We start from the raw sequence: 19,925 nt of genomic DNA on the forward strand, positions 1-19,925 counted from the left end.
CTTCGGCCATCCCAGCAAGAGTGAAGTTTAGGTGAATAATTTATAAACGCACACATTTTACACACGTTTGCGAAACAGCTTGCCCGTAGCCGTAAGATAAAGCTTCAGTAAAAATATTTATTATCTTTGAGATGCATGTTTTTCTCTTTTTGCTAATGTATCAGGATTTTTAACAGCATCTTCTAAATTTAGTTTACACGCTTCGTGCGTCATCTATGACGCGAGAGAAAGGGGAGGTCAATATACAAGGCTTCTGCTCAGTATGATACCGAATATTTTCTAGTCATGTGTGTGGTGTTATACATGCTTTAGTTATGTTTACAATTATGATAAAAGTTATGTTGCAGCTACAGCATAGTAAAATATAGAATATAGGGATCTGCGCAATCTACTTCTAATACACAAAATCCCATTTCAGTCGCTAGCTAAAAATTCTAGCTTTCGATGTCATTGCAAAGGTATTTTGTCTATACGTTTTATCGGGAGTGAATAATACTTATTACTTATTACATATTATACTTATTTTAGAATCACTTTGTTATGTGATCTTAATTTTATCATCTATATTTTATCTTTTACGCATACACCACACCCATATCTACAATTATATATATATATATATATATCAAGAGCTAATAACACCTTATATTATTACCTTATAATAATACCTTAGGTATCATTAGCTATTGATATATATATATATATATATATATATATATATATACAGTATAATTGTACACACGCACGCATACATGCACGCACACGTGAACTCGCACGCACGCACACACGCACGTACACATATTTTGTTTGTTATGGAACATATATACAATATCTTAAATAATAATATAATAGTAAGTTATAGAATTATAATTGTATTTAGTTCGTTTGATTCAATAAAGATTGGGTAATTCAGACTCGCTTTACAGGCTAAATCTTTATACTGATGACACGGCAGGAGTTTTATACCACCATCTCCTTTATTCTAGTATATATATATATATATATATATCACCACCCAGAATTTCAAGAGTGAGTTAAACAGGACTTCGCTTATATTATGGTATACTGGTGCATGGGAACGTGCCGAAATACTAGAATGCGTGGCTTCATAACTCTGAGACGTCATCTGTTCTAATTGCCGTCGCTAATATATTTAGCTCGTGTATTCCGCCAGAAGCGGTCGAAGTCTTATGCCGGAAGTACTCGAAACGCAATCACCCGTCTGCCTTACAGAGAGCTTTTCCGTTATCTTGAGCACCAACTACTACCGCCCAGAACGAGCAGAGAAAATGAGTTTATGCGCCAGATAACGAGTCAATTACTGAATTTCTCCTTTCCATCAGCCATCTCAATTTCCTTCATAATTCAATATGGCACAGAGCGCGCACGAGAATGTTCCATGTGATAAGTGCATTCATGTGATCTCGCGCGAATTTGCAGCCATGGTTCAGATATTCCTCCTCGCCTCCTGCGTCCTGCGTTTCTTTCTGCTGCCGATTTGGTAAACCTGTCCGCGTGAGGTGAGAGAGCGATCATATAGGCGTTATCGATGACTTCGCTGTCTTAGGTGCAAGTTTCTATAAACTGAATGTTGCTAGCAATCCAGCATAGCCGCGTATAACATTGAAAATGAAACCGTACTCGCCACCGTATAACATTGCAAATGAAACCGTACTCGCCACCGTATAACACTCTATATGCGGCCGTATCCTAAACTTGTAAAATAGACAGCGGTAACGGAAATTTTCAAATAAAGTTAATGTAAACGAAAAGCGCGCATTTTCATATTTTGCTGATATTTGAAATCGATACTGTCGCGTTTTTTCTGCTAACGAGTATAGCCGCTAGTGAAGCCACAGGCACAGTGAAGCAGAGGAGGGTAGGAGATGGGGAGCAAGAAAGGTAGGGATATATGGGAGAAGAGAGAGTGAGAAAGAGAGAGAGAGAGAGAGAGAGAGAGGCGAAGAATGAAAAGGATAAAGAAAAGGCGAAAGAGAGACAGGGAGAGAAGTGTGTGTGTGTGTGTGTGTGTGTGTGTGTGTGTGTGTGTTGTGTGTGTGTGTGTGTGTGTGTGTGTGGGTGTGTGTGTGTGTGCTGTGTGTGTGTGTGTTGTGTGTTGTGTGTTGTGTGTGTGGTGTGGGTTGCGTGTGCGTGCCGTGCCTGCGTGCGTGTGTGTACAAGGCATTACAGACGAGAAGAGAAGGATGAGAGACGAGCGAGCGAAGGCTAAGAGGGGGAGAGACAAGCGTAGCATCTATTCTGCTGCGATGTGCTTGCTCGATCGTCGCCGCGGGCCATAGCCCGTTAATGCATGTGCTGAAATAATGTCAACAAATCAATCAATCCCGTCCTAAATCGTGCGTGTTGAGTAGCCACGATGACGCAAACCGCCGCAACGTGTTACAACTCGGTGCCGGCAGGTGTCTCTCGCGTCGCCTGCATCCTCCAATACCACGCAGCTGATTTAATCTATTCGAGTCTTGGGTACCGTTGCCAGAAAGAAAAAGCAGTCTTAACATTACTCTTAACAATTTTAGCTCACCTTGACATCGTCAAGATGGGCTATTGCCATGGGGCGTTGTCCGTCGTACGTCCGTTGGTCCGTCAAGATTTGGCTACGGTCAACGATAACTTGAGAACCGTTTGACCCACATGTTTCAAATTGCCTACAGTTGTTACTCCTATGGGAGAGAACGTCCTATTTTGGAGCACGCCAGTTGACCTACTTTAGAGCCACGCCTACTTTTTGGCAAAAATGGAAATGACCATCTAGATTCATTCGATTTTGTTAAATTTACCTACCTACCCACCTACCTAATCATACCTACGTGTAATATTGTGTTTTAGATTCTTCGTTACAGTACGTTTTACTGGAATATTTTATTGCTGTTATTTGCGCAAGAGGTTGAAAGCTTGTTTCGTCGCTCAATGACGTCACAGTGTCGTCACGTCCGTAAGGACTCAAACTCCTGTTTTAAGGTGCATTGTGACCCTAACCCTAACCCTAACCCTAACCTTAACCCTAATCCAAATCCTAACCATAACCCTAACCATAACCCTATTTTTTTTAATTAAATTTTGTACAGTCGACACTGTGACGTCATTGAGCGACGAAACAAGGTTTCAACCTTTTGCGTTATTTGCGCGAAAATCGAAAACCAAAATGGCGATCATTTAGGCGTAGCGCCACCTCTCGCCCAGATTTCAGACTTTCAGATCTGAAACATTTATTTTCGCATCAAAACTAACTCTGAAACAAAACAGTGAAATTTCTATTAGTATAAATCAGGGAATAAGGACATTTTATCACATTTCGGTCCGTCATAAATAAAACACTTGCCAAATTTTAAATATCATTTCCCTCTTCTATCACACCCAATGTGAGCTATAGTGTTATTGACACTTTCATTATATACTCTTAGATTGGATCCTTAGACACTACGTATGAGAAACTCGTAATTTTACGATGTTTTTGTCAACGGCGTATAAGAAAAAGATTATGCTAAGATGCTAATTTGGTCAAATTTTGTAACAGTGGATAATAATGTAGCTAGCCGCACACAACTACATGGTTTGTGCTTAGGAAGCAGCCCCGTAAATATACGTAATAGTAGGCAATGAATTTAACTCCCAGTTGTCACGCGATCAGACATTCAATTCTGCGAATCATGCATTGCTTAGATAGAATGGAATTCATTATATATGCTTATGGACCTACACAATGCACTTATTCACAACACGTTACATGTGCTAATATATTGATGTACAAGTGTTCGGGTTAAGCATTCGTTATATTCGGTCCTTCACTGTCAAATAGCGCGTGATATTGTATACGTACCGTATTTACTCGTGTATAAGATGCACCCCTGATTTTTTTATTGAAGTTGTGTGCAAGAAAGTGCGGCTTATACGCGAGTAAATACGGTATATATATCCCACCAATATACGTGATACCATATGATGAGCAGCGTTGGCGAAACTACGTACGTGCCGTCGGTTTTTCTTGATCCACCCGATTTCTCTCGGTTTCCAGATCAGATTTCAGCAAATGCACAAACAAACGTCCATGAAATGCGTGGACGCGTATTAACGCCCACGCTGCTAACTGACAGCCAGTGCGTCATTCGTGCTATAGAGAGCTTCTAACGGCTCATTAGTCACAAGCAGATATAAGGTTACATTTTATAGACGAAATTGAGTAGAAGATAAAGCAGTAGACGAGATATATGTTTGTGATCGTGTTCGTGTGTGCGGTTGAGCGTTCGTGAGGCGGTCGGCGAGTAGCAATTTGCGCGTGTGCGCGCGCACTCGCGTGTCTACGTGCGTGGGTGTGCATAGACATGTGGTGATGTCTTGTGCAAGTGGGCTTCCGTGCATTCCTATATACATGTAAATTCCCCTGTACATATATAGCTTATAATAAGCATACATTGGAGACGCATGAAGCTCTCTTGCGGCTAGGTAATGCCTGTTCAAATATCCTACTGTACTGTAGTGATAATGTAACGTAAGTGCATGGTCGGTCTCTCCGTCGAAAGCATTTCAATGAAATCAATGTTTGTACGGCGGGACTGAATGTTTAAAGCTGTTTAGCAAGTCTCAAAATCCTCCTTTGGCATTTCTCCGGTTTACGATTTACTTGTGGCCAGTACTAGTGTGATGACTAGTAAAGCCTGCCGAGTGAGTGTAAAGCGAAATGCCGTAATACGTTCGCGCGTACCTACCTGCGTGGGCGCTGCGTCTACGCTCTCGCGCCCTTTTCCGTCCTGTCATCCCCACGCAGCGCATCGACGAAACGTCTCGGTCTAATCGCGCTAGATGCCTCAACAGCGGCATTTGCCACGGAAAATACATTTGCGCGACACGGGTTGTGATTAAAAGCACGATTAAGTTAAGGCTATTGTAAGTAATCGAGTGGTTCTATGCGAGCAAGCTAGCGTCGTAGTCAACGTTACCATCGCGGATATCGGTTGCCATTAGGCTGTACGTCACAACTGCATGCATCATTTACAGTGAGTGACATATGTCGTAACGACGTCCTCAAATGTGAAACCGTGTGCTATATATTACTGGCCTATCCGGCGCATAGTAATTTTTGCGTATGTCGTTTCTTATTATGCATGCGCGCAAAAACGGATACCGGCGTTATATAATACTATCTAAACGTCGGAATCAGCGGCAATGACGGTCTATGGCGGATCCCCAGTTAAAGGCTCCTGTTGGGAGAAGATAAGGTAGTGTTACTACTTACTGATAACACTGCTTAGGCTCAGAATGTAACACCCACGGGCATGCAATCACCCGTGACGCACGTGGTGATTGCTGTACACATTATATATCTTCGCTACATCTTCACTTGCTTCTCAGATCCGACGCCTTCCAAACGAAGTACATTGTTACTCAATCTCATCATTATCCAGCGCGATTAATTTTACATAGATAAAGTAATGTCCGCGCGGTTCCGCACGCGCAGCGGTAATCTTATAATTAAGATTATTTAGCGCAAAGATTATTCGGCGCAATGTCGCATCGATTAGTGGCGACGAACTGCATGTGTGCTTTTAAACTGATTGCATATTCAACGGAATGGCAGCCACCACCGCACATCGGCGATCCATGGACGTTTTTTTACGACAGGGACAATAATTGGTAGCGTTTGAAGTGCTGCTGCAAACTCCAACGCGGGGCTCGATCATTACATTGGGTGGAACGAACGAACACGATTGCGTGTGCACTTTGCGAATGATGGAACTCGACGAGCGGAGCGCGACTGAATCAGTAGATTTTGTTTCGCCTGCGTCGACGACTGCGTCAGAAGACGACGGCCACTGATTCAATAGTTTCTCGGATATTCCGCGTGTGACATTTACCATATATTAACTGCTAGCGATGAAGTGCGATGTCGATATCGATCCACGAATCGATCTCGCGCGAAAATTGATTCAAGGCTAGCACGAGCAGATGATAAATCTACGCACCTGTTGACAGACTGTTGAAGCTGCTCTTGATAACATGTCGCGTTCCAAGGAACAGTACTAAGCACGCTTTTGCTATCGTGATTTTTGTCTGTTCGAATACCTCAACGTTAAACATTGTTAAAACATCACTGCGTAAAACAAAGGAGACTTTCGCTTTCCTTGGAATTTGTTCTATGATTAGCTAACAGTGTCATGGACGAAATAGTTTTTTTTATCTACTCTGCATGTATTTTTACCACGGAGGACAAGTAAATCCGTCTATAGTGTCAATTGCTACGTATCTGATACTTCGGGTATACAAGTTTGTGTGTGTGTGTGTGTGTGTGTGTGTGTGTGTGTGCGTGCGTGTGCGTGCGTGCCTGCGTGCGTGTGTACAAGGCATTCAGAGAGGAAGAGAAGGCATGAGCAAGAGCGAGCGAAGGCAAGAGGGGGAGAGACAAGCGTCAGCATCTATTCTGCTCGATGTGCTTGCTCGATCGTCGCCGCGGGCCATAGCCCGTTAATGCATATGCTGAAATAATGTCAACAAATCAATCAATCCCGTCCTAAATCGTGCGTGTTGAGTAGCCAGTAGCTTTTGCTATCGTGATTTTTTGTCTGTTCGAATACCTCAACGTTAAACATTGTTAAAACATCACTGCGTAAAACAAAGGAGACTTTCACTTTCCTTGGAATATGGTCTACGATTAGCTAACAGTGTCATGGACGAAATAGTTTTTTTTATCTACTCTGCATGTATTTTTACCACGGAGGACAAGTGAATCCGTCTACTCTATAGTGTCAATTGCTACGTATCTGATGCTTCTGGTATACAAGTTTGCTGGCATAGGCAAACACGTATTTAAATAATAAGAAACGTAAATATTAAACGTTTCTAGGAAGATAGTGTAAATATAGGTGCACGTACAAGGCCAATGATAGACGGTTTCTTTACCTTTGGTGTATTGATGGGCGGGCTTTTAAGAACGGAACATATCGAAAACCTAGAGTGTGCCTGTGTCAGCGTCACATACAGGGTCGGCATCGGCACATACAATTCTATAGCTGAAATATCCGCACAGCAGCACGAATGCTATGTCAACACAATCCCACATGTTTTTTTCTTATACGGATTCTCTGAATTGACAGTCAGTGACTATGTTTGTGTCAGTGTTCGCGGTGAACACGTTGCGAGTTTCTGTGGTTATCGTAGACGGGCTCCGTTCTATTGCATCAACATATCACTGTTGCATCAACCTGGTTGGCGCAGCCATATGGACGTTTGGAATCAGTCTATCGAGCCTCGTTTAGAGTAGGATGAAGGGCGCGCTGACGTTTTGTCACACGTACCTCAGAGCATACATTGCGTCACTCGCTGTTGATACGACCGAATATTACGCATGTCCACGCGCGTCATCTAGCAATGCCCTCCCACATGTGTGGCGCGCATTGCACGGTATTCATGGAAACCATAGCCACCGCTAGTGTGCGCGGGATGCTGACGGACGGTCACCGCTGCTGCTGCTGCTGCTGCTACTGCTGCTGCTGCTGCTGCTGCCGCTGCTGCTGCTGCTGCCGCTGCTGCTGCTGCTTGTGGTGGTATTGCTGCTACTGCTATACTGCTGCTACTGCTGCTGCTGCTGCTGCTGCTGCTGCTACTACTACTACTACTACTATTGCTGCTTCTACTACTACTGCTACTGCTACTGCTGCTGCTAGTGGTGGTGGTGTTGCTGCTGCTCCTATACTGCTGCTACGGCTGCTGCTACTACTACTGCTACTGCTGCTGCTGCTGCTGCTGCTGCTGCTACTGCGGCTGCTGCTGCTGCTGCTACTACTACTGCTACTGCTGCTGCTGCTGCTGCCGCTGCTGCTACTATTACTGCTGCTACTGTTGCTGCTACTGCTCCTGCTGCTGCTGCTGCTGTTGCTGCTGAGACGGCTGCTGCTACTACTACTGCTGCTGCTGCTACTGCTACTGCTACTGCCCCTGCTACTGCTACTGCTACTGCTACTACTACTGCTACTGCTGCTGCTACTGCTACTGCTACTGCTACTGCTACTACTACTGCTACTGCTGCTGCTACTGCTACTGCTGCTGCTGCTACTGCACCGCGCTTTATGATTAGCGGGCGGCTCCCTTTATGTGAGCCCCGCGAGTAATTACGTAAGCGTGGCACGCGCGGGAAAGACGCATGTGTCGCAACAGCAGTGATCACTCATTATGTATTAGATAGCGTCAGCAAACGACAGGCGGCGGCAGGCCGGCACGAGCACCATTCTCAAGCCGCAAACGTAGCAATAGGGCATTTGGGCATAGGGTAATTGGGCATAGGGTAATTGGGCGGCACGGCGGTTTAAAGAGACAGGCATTTGCATTTCAGGTGCTGCGAACATGTGTATACATGTGTGCCGGCATAGCGCGTTTTACTCGAGCTTACTGTTCATGCAAAGACTATTGATCAATAGTGGTCCGTATGCGCGGGAAAACCAGCGACATTTATGGCAATGCGTCTTATACGATATCTGATGAAACGTCGGTGGGTGGGTGGTGGTCTGGCCCAACCGAGAAGACCTGATACACCGATTCCTGTCGCTTTAGTCGCTTACACGCTGCCAACTCATCAACAGCCTTTAGCAGCCTTCATCACTGCAACGACCGTTACTGCTGTCCTGGTATTCCCCTGAATATCACTCCATCAACATGTGACGTTACTGTATTCTATTAGCTCCACTCCTCTAATACCAGTTCCCCATCCCAAGATCACACACGTAACTACATCCCTGCGTGGCATTCCTGATGCCGCTCCCCAACGTGTGCCATTCGAATGGCGGAGATCTCCTAAACCCAATATAGTACGTTTGAAAAATCTCCGGCTGACTCGTATAGCTTCAGATCGGTTTGCATCAGCGCTGGGTGCTTGCTGGTGCAGCTTCTCCTGTACGTGACTCTTGCTGCTGCTATTTAATCTACTCCGCTATAGCCGTCTTAGACACAGGCACTTGGAGCGTTTCAATAAAATATAATGCTAAATAAATACGAAATCTATTTACTACCAAAGTCTTAATGTTTCTCTACTCTCTTTCAACCTATTATTGCCGACAATTCCTGCTAAATGGGCCTTTCCCAATGCCTGCATCTTGACGCACTGTCACACGCTGGCCACCCGGCACGCTAGCTTCTGCCCCACTGACACTAAATCTTAAAAACTATATAATTATATGTCGTTCACGTTGATACAGCCAGCTAAGGTGCGTGTCTTCGTCGTGTTTAGCAGAATGAGCATTTGACCGAATTTACACGGTGCTTATAGGCGAATAGAGTAGCAGAAACATTAAGGATTTGGCTATTGTAAATAATTTCGCTGTTTATTTACCATTTATTTCTGTTTATAAGGACGTTCCAGGTGCTGTGGTCTGTAGACGAGAGCAGCTAGCGGATGTGATAACAATCTTGCTAGGCCCCACTCAGACGGTGCGCAGCGCTGACACAGACACAGACCAACACGCACGCACGCCACGACACGCACACAGCAATGCACAACAACACACACCACACACACACACACACACATGCCAACACACACACCACGCGGCGCGCACAACACACACGCGCACGCCACGCCACACAACGCACGCACGGCACACACGACGACGCACACACACCGCACGCCGCAGTACGCCGACGCAGCACGCACACGACACACACACACACACACACACACACACACACACACACACACACTCACACAAAACATCAGATGCAGCACGTGCGTGTAGTAGGCGATTAGTACGGCCATCGTCCTTGAAACAATTGAAATCTCCCTTCACACGGCGCGCCCGATTCATGTCGTACGCCGGATGCAGACATATTACATGGAAATTGCCATGAATCTCGGCAACAGAAAATCTAATTAAACGAGCGTGAATGCATCGTCGCTGGATCGTTAGAGAAAGCAATCGTTATCGCCTTGATAACGGCAAAGTTGCTTTAATCTCTAAACGACCGCGCCCTCGTTGTGTATATTATTATCGTGAGAAAGCTTATCGTTACATAAGAATGACCAGTATAATATTCATCAGTGGTTTCTCCTATTCGTGCGCATCAGTCGTTGGTTCTACAAGGATATGTAATCAGTCTACAGGCAGCCTATACTATAGACACCGTATAACTTCTCGGTTTCGCTTAGTTATGTCAGTATATTACTAACGTCCTTGTCGCACCAAGGATGGCTAATGCTGAGTGCAGTCTTTAATTCGAACGCTGCCATTACGAGAGGCTGCACAGGCTCATTACGATAGGCACCGTATCCCGCAGGGACGGCCATTCTGACTGAAAATACATACAAACCGCAGCAATTAATAATAGTTACACGCACGCACTGCATGGCCATGCCTCGCGCACGGGCAACAACGGCGTCTTCATCCGCCACGTTCCTATATCAGGTCATGATAACAGAAGTCATGCTGCGAACGTGACACCGACTGGAATTAATTAATACAACCTCCGACTGAGCTGCTTTGTGATTTTATGAAATTTATGTGTACGTTCGTTCGTTCGTGCGTGCGGGCGCGCGCGCGTGTGTGTATGTGTGTGTGCGTGCGTACGTGCGTGTGTGCTTGCGTGCGTGCGTGCGTGTGCGTGTGCGTGTGCGCGCGCGTGTGTGTGTGTGCGTGCGTGCGTGCGCACGTGCGCGCGTGCGTGTGTTGCACTTATTTAACTGCTCATGCACTGTCGGTGTTCCGCTTGTACTTGACTCGAGCGTGCCGCATGAACACCCTTCACTAAAAGTTGTCGCATAGTTTTTCTTATCTGAAATTAATCGCACCGAAAGTATTCCTCTGGGGATCCCAAGACCACATCACAGTTCACATTCTACACGCACAAATCCTTCCTATATATAGGGCTTGCGGTAGACATCCAGTCAGCCGATGTCGGCGCTGAGGAATACGCGACGGGAGTATAGAAGATCAAGCCACACGTGAGGCTCTTCGCTCTTAGACACACATGCTGAACATGATGTAAACGTCAGACACACAGTGCAGCGTTTGTTCGTTCCACGCTAACGTTAGTCGCAGCGAGGCGGTCGCTGTGTGCGAAGGCGATCCGAGTGCAATATGATAGTTGACAATTTTCGTAAACAATCTACGTGATTTCACCGTTACTGTCCTATCGTTAATTTTATTTTTTTTAGTTATCGTTTAGTTTATTTTCGTTTTTTTTATCACGTACAAACATGGTGTCGGAACGCAACACGCCAGGGGAACGTGTATACCGTCCATACAGCTAACGTGCTCGCCAAAATATTTCTAAATACACGACGTTTTTTTACGACTCGAGAAAACATCTCATCTTAAAGTGACTACGTCACGTATTTTCTATGGTAAAATTTGTAAAATTTTTGTTGCCATTTTTTTACATTAAAAGTAAGAACTAACGGGACTAAACGTATCGTCAAATTCTTACCTGATAAGATTGTTTCTCAACTAGCTAAAAATCCAAAAAACCTGGACGATTTGATATTAGTGTTCATAACATAAATTGCTTGCTATGGGCTATGTATGAGTCACGAGTGTATGTTCACATCGAACAATATAGTAAAATAAGAAGTATAATGCAGCAATTTGACCATAAAAAGTGAACAGAATCAGATTTTTTTTTTACCATTTACGGTGACATAATCACTTTAAACAATACGGCGTAGGGTGAATATTATGTTCGTAGAACCAGTTGATGAGTATGTGAATGGATTTTTGATGGTATTTGAACGAATTCCGATGAGTTGACGATGGCCGAAAATTTGAACAGATTACTATGACCGAAGGGCTGAGGCTGTTGTTGATAACATCAAGAGCTAAGCATTAATTACAATTCATTACGATTATGTAACACAGATACTTGTGTTATTAGCTCTTGATAACATGCCCTTGTATGAAACGTTTCCAAATATACGTTCACTGGTGATCCGTGAGCAGCAGAACGTGAATTTTGATGGTGTTACAATAAAAAATGTAAATACAACGCTTCGGTAACAGCAGATAATCACGTGAATTATTCGCTTTCATATACAATTGCGTTGAGAAAATACGGCCCCATGCAGGCTTGAAATTAACGCACATGCAAAATTTACGTTTCACATGGGGGGCGGTCAGTTAGGTTTCTGGCGTGCGCTGCCTGTTAAATTTCATTTTCCATAAAATGTAATGATCCATGTGTGCCGACCAGCTGTTTTCTACACGGACTTACAGTTTGCGTGAAGCTTCAGCGCAAGTACAGAGGTTTAGCGTAAGCACGGCATTCGTTCGGCTGACAGACAGCAGACTGTAAAATACGAAACATTACCGTATACGCTTGCCGATCAACGCCTTGCCGCGAACCTTGCTTTCTGTGTGTTAATGTACACGGCTTCAATAAATACAGACTGTGTTTGTGAAACCTTCCGTAACAGTCTGCTCGCGCGCAAGCGCTAGTGAGAGAACGATCCTCGTCTCTTTGACAGTGTCTATGGTACAGCGCTTAGCATGCCCGTCATGTTTTGACACGGGAATTACATTAAATATGTAATTTATATTCGAACGTACTGCGGTAGTTCAGTGGTTATTGTCACCATATTTCACTGCGAGTTCTATCCGGGGCATGGCAGTGTATATTCTCAAGGTGTAAATAACATTGAGACGGAACTACGTAAAATGTAAATGTAGTGGCCTACGTGGCTCGGATGACTACGTAAAATGGCGGGCCCGTCTCTAGTAATGGGGATTAAAATGAAACGCTGGGGATGGAAGTCCCTAACTAAAACCCGGGCCCCTATGACGGGGGTTGGACATGGAACCAATCCTCCCGTTCTGTAACAAAAGGTTATTTGGGGTGACGGGGTGATGGGCGATGACGGTAATTTGGAACTAATTTCTAGCCCTATTCTCCACGTGGAGAAAAAGGAACCCTGTCATTTATTTGTTTCTTTGTACATCCCTACGTTCATGTTTTCCTTAAAATGATATTTACGTGGGTGTGTGTGTGTGTGTGTGCGTGCGTGCGTGCGTGAGTGAGTGAGTGAGTGAGTGCGTGAGTGAGTGCGTAAGTGCGTGCGTGCGTGCGTGTGTGTCTGTGTGTATATATACATATATATACATATATATACACATAAATAAATAAATAAATAAATATATATATATATATACGTGCAGTTACACATTCTCAGGCGCCAGCAAGCATGCACGTATGCACGCGCGTATCTGCGTGATTCGCACGCACGTTCACACGAAAATGTATGTTTGTGCGCTTCAATATAATAATATATTGCTGCTGCGTATCGTATAATCACTAGACACCGCGTGCTAGCCATCGCCTAGGTGATATTAACTCGGTGCGTTTTTCCGCTCGCTCTTACAGGATACGGCCACTCGTGCCCGGCGTCCGTGGAAGGCAAGGTGTTCTGCATGGCCTACGCACTCATGGGCATCCCGCTGACGCTCGTCATGTTCCAGGCGATCGGCGAGCGTCTGAACACTTTCACGGCGTACATCCTGAAAAACTGCAAGCGGTGTCTGAAAATGAAGAGCACCGAGGTAACGGAGACGAATCTCATCATGGTGATATCGACTGTGAATTCGATCGTGATGACGTCCGGCGCCGCCTACTTCGACTACTACGAAGACTGGGGCTACATTAACTCCTTCTACTACTGCTTCATCACACTGACGACGATCGGCTTCGGCGACTTCGTCGCGCTGCAGCAGGAGAACGCGCTGAAGGAGACGCCCGAGTACGTCGCCTTCGTGCTCGTGTTCATCCTCTTCGGATTGACAGTCGAGTCTGCGGCGCTGAACTTGCTCGTGCTGCGCTTCATCACGATGAACACCGAGGACGAGAAGCGCGAGGAGGCGGAAGCGCAGGCCGCCGCGCAGGTCGGCGTGCGGCTCGAGGGTGACGTCATCACGGCGAACGGCAGCGTCATTTCTGGCGGCGAACTCGACCTCACCGACGAGTACAACGATACGGTGTCCGTGTGCTCGTGCTCGTGTTACGGCCGTAGTAATAAAAAACACCGATATAAAGTGACCAGATCTCCTGGTCGGATATCGCACTTGTTACCGCTACATACCCTAGATTCAAGCGGCAGAGACGATCTCTATACAAACTACGTAACAGATATAATTGATGAGAAAAACTCGAATATTTCACCGGCGCCTGAAACCCCAAATCGAAAGAGGGCGTCCATCTAGCAGATAGTAGAGTAGAATAGGTTTATACGGCTGTAAGTATTCATTGTACAGTAAAAATATGCCGGGGAGTTTGGTGGCACGTTGTTGCCATGGTGTGGTGTTGATAGTATCTCACAGTCTGTCGAACAATTCGACAGTGGATAAATGCCATTATAAGCGTCGACAAAGAGGTGTCTTTGTTTTGAGAAATTGTTATCATAATCACTCAGGAATGAGTCCTTGCAAGCTGTTATAGACTTTTCCTACATGTCGTTTATTCCAATCTAAGGTTGCTTTAATCGTTATTATATATAAGTACTGATCGACATTTACTAGTTTATGGAGTAATAGTGCCGCATGGAGATTTACACCCATTAGTAACAGCTTTGCCTACAAAACCACAGAATTATGAGGAATCATAGCCGTTGCGCTGACATCACAGAGTGACTGGCTGCGTGGCATTTCTATTGGCATACTATTTTGTAGAAAACGTCTTTTGAAACAACGCCCTATCAAAACACGAACAAACCTGTGGCAATAATCTAACTGACGTAAATTGAAACAGAACTCTCGTTCGTTAATCACATATTTCCGCTGTTAACTGGAATGGTTTGTAGGCTAAAACGTGACAAAATAAGAAACCGTATAGCATTTTTTAAATTCAGCAGCTAAACACAGAAATGGTTCCTTGTCGGTCTGGCCTAGATATAGACGTCCACTATTGGCAGTGACAGCTGGAGAACTCGTTGGTGGGTTTTGCGAAACCTGCATGCATCTATAACTATATTTCGATGTCACAAAAAACGTTCCGAAGATCCTCATGCAAAGAGCTTATATCGGGGCCCTAAGGCAATAACTTTAATCAATTGAATTATTAGTAACTATTTCCTTATGCTTTCTCTCGCGCTGTCAGCGATTGGAAAGGTTCTCTACGTGAAAGCAGGGCGTATATAATTGTGCCTAATCAGCTCCCAGAGAATAATATTCCATTACGTACCTCTCTCATGATCTAACCACTTCCTTTCTTAATCGCTCTATGTTAGCAATTAGCTTTAGAACTACAATCCTTCGCACTGCTACAGGCCTGTGGCAGAGCGAAGGGCTATAGTTATAGAGCTATGTTAGCAATCAAACATCAACATAACGTAGCTAACAGAGACGTTGTAATTTACTGCTGATGCCACGCACAGGAGCCACCCCATGTTATATTGCACGTTAAAAATCACCGAACTTCGCTTAGCATTGAATAGATAATCGGAGCGTGTATACCGCACAGATATTAAAGCTATCTTGATGTACTGCCCTAGTAGGGCTGCAGGGTATGGCATGTCACTTATTATCAAGAGTCCATAATAGAAAATTCTTCTAGAAAATTCTAATTGATTTTTCTATTATGGACCCTTGTTATTATCAAACATATCACGGAAGTCGTTGATGCATTCCACGCATATGCGCGCACGCACGCGCGCACGGCCTCTTTTACCGTATCTTCTATCCCCTTGCGTTAATGCGCACATGCATATGCAATGCAGCTCAAGCTGGTACGCTGTTGCTATAGGTGTCGGTCGTAAATTCATAAAAGACAGGGGGAATTTTATTATAGGATTACACGAGTAGGTGGGTGCGCTGACTAATCCTTCTCAGTACAGTTATAGCAATGTTTCTGCGATCAACGCATTCCCACCGCATATAGAATTTAACTCTTCGTGTAGTATTTATGTTTCTATGCGTTTTAAACATTAAATTACTATCGTGCACCGCGTAACCGCCTGGGTGCATCACTTATGTCAATTGCCTAGTATCAAGCAAGAGGTTGTGTTCAATGCTATGCACTAGATGAACGTCGATAATAGCGGGGCTGAAGCAGAGCAGTAGGGCCAAAGTAGCTGCGTATTATCCGTTGGAACGATACTGGCTCCAACCGCGGTTCAACTACGCCTCAAGTGTACCATGGTTAGTGATTGTTGCGTCACTTGACAAATGGCCCTCTCCGGAGCGGCGCCAGGGAAAGTGACAGGGGGCTACAGCTCCCCCATTAAAAAGGCTTAGCCTCCCTCCCCGTCCGGGGAAAATCAGTAACTAGTCGGAGAATGATCTACGAAAAAAATTTGCAGTCGCTCTTCATCTGTAGCGCTGTGCTATTCCCAACAACGCATGAAAACAGTTAGCAAAATAAAGGGCTGATTTTTGTACGATACATATTATATCAGGAGTCTATCAATATATATTGATAGACTCCTGATTATATTACAATACATCAATAGTCAAAAATATAACAATCATTTCCTGCTAAAAGCGTTCCAGATGCCACTTCAATTCAAGTATTCAAATTCGGGGGAGATTCGGATTCCCTAGGCTTAGGTATAGCCTATGGTTCCGTAGTTGCAGTGTGAGTGTAACTCTCCCTCTCCTATTGGGAACGTTTACCCCCCCCCTTCCCGGACCTTAGATCCTGTGTCGGACACTCTTTGGTGCCACGCCTGCCCCCTTCTTATAAATGTATTTTTTTATCACAGTCTGAACAAATCAAGTCATTCGCGTATCGTCGAAAACTTACCAGGTGGCATTCTAGCTCTGGAGTCGTAGGTTAAACTTTGGTCGCTGGAATTAACTCTGGAATAATTTTGTGCTTAACTGGCATATTTTTGAAAGTATTCATAAGCCCGTTAGTGAAACATTAATAGCCCCACATTGAACAGCACGCAATGAGTATTCGCATTCAAACTGGCTCAGCAGTTTCACGGCTTCTCAGCATTGCGAAGCTGATCAATACGAGTTTCTTCCTTTCAGCTACATGCGAAATACTTGGAAATTTAATACTCTGACGATCTTAATAAGGATTTAACGAGGTAGCGGCTCGAATTCAGGTGTCTATTTTCTCACATCTGGCGTCACACGGTGGTGGTGGGGGGAGCCTGCGTTAACGTGTTTTAAAATATTTTAATTAAAATTGACAAGTAGTGTGTAGAGTTTTATTCACTTACGTAGGTGACATATTTAAAATAATTTTTATCGATATGGGAGCTTATTATCAAATTCTAATTTGGTTCTGTGTGCGTAAAGATAGGGGTTTATTCTGAACTCATATACGGTTTATGTATTTGTGTATTCTACTTGTCGCGGTTACATAACGTTATATAGCTTGAATCCTTCCAAAACTATGGCAATATCAATGTTTTACCTTTCCATTAACATGCCTCTTGATTGTGTATTGTTAGTAGTTAGCATATTTATGTTTCTAGTCATAATACATGATATCTTACAGACATGCACGCAATCTTTCTTATATATTTGTGTGCTAGAGTGGCTATTGGGTGTTCGTTTAATTATGATACAATACTATCCATCTTTTGTATATGAATGAAAAGTACATGTAAATAAATTATTATTGATCTGTGTATTTACGTTTTGTGTAAATACATGTAAATAAATGTTAACAATTGCTGATGTAGCGTATTGTTACTGCACATGCCACAGCGCTGGCGATCGTGTAAGTAGAGCTGGCCTACTTCGGAAGCCATGCGAATGTAAACGGTAGTCCTAGTACACAACTGCTTGCGCTCGTCCCCGTGTACAATGCGTGCTTCGATTCTGAATTGTTGCTAACGTCAAACAGCTGTTGGTGCGTTGCTGGGTTCCCACGTGGACTTGGCAAGCGTATAATAGCGGACACGATGGGAGTGTTGTAGCGCCGTGGCCTCGCGTGTCGCGGGTGTCTAACAAAAGCCCCTTATCCTAAAGGCGTAACTGTTGTCAATTACCATAGTCCCAATTTCGAGGAAAGATAGGTGTTTGCACTCCATACCACTTTCCGAGAATGAACTTTATTCTAAATGACAGTAGTCGGCTATTTCATCGATAAATAAATAATTAAATAAGTAAATAAATAAATATCTATATATCTATATATATATAAATGTAGTCTTTTACCTAGTTTAGGTTAGTTCACATATTAAAAAAAAACAATGCCGCGTGACTTTTGGCACAGAGCGCGTTTGGCTTATAGTGCTGACGTCAATGTTCATCAGCGTGGGCAATAGATTATGAAAGCTAACTATCTGGCGATTAATAATAACTTGTAATAATCTAATTTGAATGTCTGCTGAAGTTTGCCACATAGCGTTGCTAGATAAATGTCAGAACAGTAATTTAGATTATTTCATTACGAATGATATCTTTCTATGGTATTTTTTGCGATAGGGTAAGATAAGGTTCTCTTACGTCCCTATATAAATCGAACTTTAAATAATTTTTATTTGCCAATAATGGTTTTTCATTTTCTTTTTTGCTCTGTGATCAAATCACAGGCACTTGTTGCTTAGGCTGTGTAGCTTCTTTGTGGCAAGCCTTATATTAGGAAAAGCAACAGAGCGGAAGAGTTATATTGATTTTCGATCAATAAATGGTGCGAGCTCTGATGTTAATATGGTGGAAATAGTGTATATCCCGTTTCTCATTAAGTATCGTGTAAAATTTCTTAAATTGAAATATACGATTTTTTACGGAAATAAAACTTTAAAGTAAAACAACCTGTGTTGTGGTTTATAATTAAGCATTGATTTTGTTCATGTTTTATCCCGAACTTAGATAGCGTATCAGTCTTGAAATTCCTGTGTGCGATTGCCTTCGTGTGTTAATTCGATTACCGCAATTCACTATTGTTGACATCGCTTAGTACACATCGGAGAATAATGCCAAGTAAATAACTGCTCGAAGAACTTTCATAATATTTTTCATTGCTTAGTCAGATACATAGTTTGCTATTTTGCTGCAGCTAACACTGAGGTAATAATTATGTAGAAAATGATAGATCTTTTCACATCTACATTTAACAAACATTCGCGGCTTGTCTTGTGTAGTTGTGCTACTTAGTGGGCGACCCTCTTTGAAAATAGTAGCAGTATTGTAAAGAAAATAAAATCTTTTTTTGAAATTTCGATGGAAATTATTATGGAATTCCTCTTTCAGGTTTCTGACGACGTAGTGTAAACTAAAAATATCAAAGTATAGCCTGGGAATGTGCTGCGGAAATATGCGTACGTATGCGCGCATTCAACGTACACACGTGTAAAAATGAGTATTGCATAATTCTAAAAAAATCATGAAGTTGCATGCAAAGATCAGTAATTTAGAAACACCGAATAACTAGTAAGAGCTCCAGTGGGCAGTGTCCGACGTGCACCAAACATGACTCATTGTGTAACACCGTTTATGCACACAACGCAAACTATTCTGCATCATATATGTCTTCGGCGATCTCTTAAATTGGCTATGTCACGAATTAGTCGTCAAACTCCATAAGAGTAGACAAATTGGGTCTTGCCTATTAGCAGACTTTTAACTGATTACTCTGGCACAACAATCATTACAAAATTGTGTCGTTGTTGGCTATAAAACAGCATATGAACAGTAATCGTGCTCCCGCCATCTTCAGATTCGCGATAATGAGGGATGTTCAAACGGTCCCACAGAACGAGTGCACATACGTGATGCAGATTTTTATAGACTGGTACCTATTCAGATAGGAGTCCGGTTTCGCGAGAGTAAAAATCACGCGCTAAGTTTGTTGACATATGTAAGCTATGTCATTTGAAATGTAGATCGGTGCGCATATTGGTGGAAAGAATGCTGTGCGAGTGTTCTATGACATGTTAGTCTTACTATATGCATTTGGTGTTATGCAAGGAGTACCGGAAAGTATCAGAACGGTTGAGAAAATATAAAAACGGTTGATAAAAACACGGAAATCCTCGCTTTAAGAAA

General features: G+C 43.4%; 1 protein-coding gene across 1 annotated transcript in view; it reads left to right on the forward strand.

The window, feature by feature from the left end:
- LOC106810444 (two pore potassium channel protein sup-9-like) overlaps window positions 1-18,685 on the forward strand; it is a 49,115-nt gene extending 30,430 nt beyond the window's left edge. The window contains exon 2 of the mRNA XM_014813806.1: window positions 13,351-18,685. Coding sequence (XP_014669292.1) covers window positions 13,351-14,183 — 833 coding nt within the window. The 3' untranslated portion in view covers window positions 14,184-18,685. The remainder of the gene's footprint in view (window positions 1-13,350) is intronic.
- The last annotated feature ends 1,240 nt before the right edge of the window (window positions 18,686-19,925 follow it).

The sequence above is a fragment of the Priapulus caudatus genome, unplaced genomic scaffold, assembly GCF_000485595.1.
Source record: "Priapulus caudatus unplaced genomic scaffold, Priapulus_caudatus-5.0.1 Scaffold16, whole genome shotgun sequence".
NCBI lineage: Eukaryota > Metazoa > Priapulida > Priapulimorpha > Priapulimorphida > Priapulidae > Priapulus > Priapulus caudatus.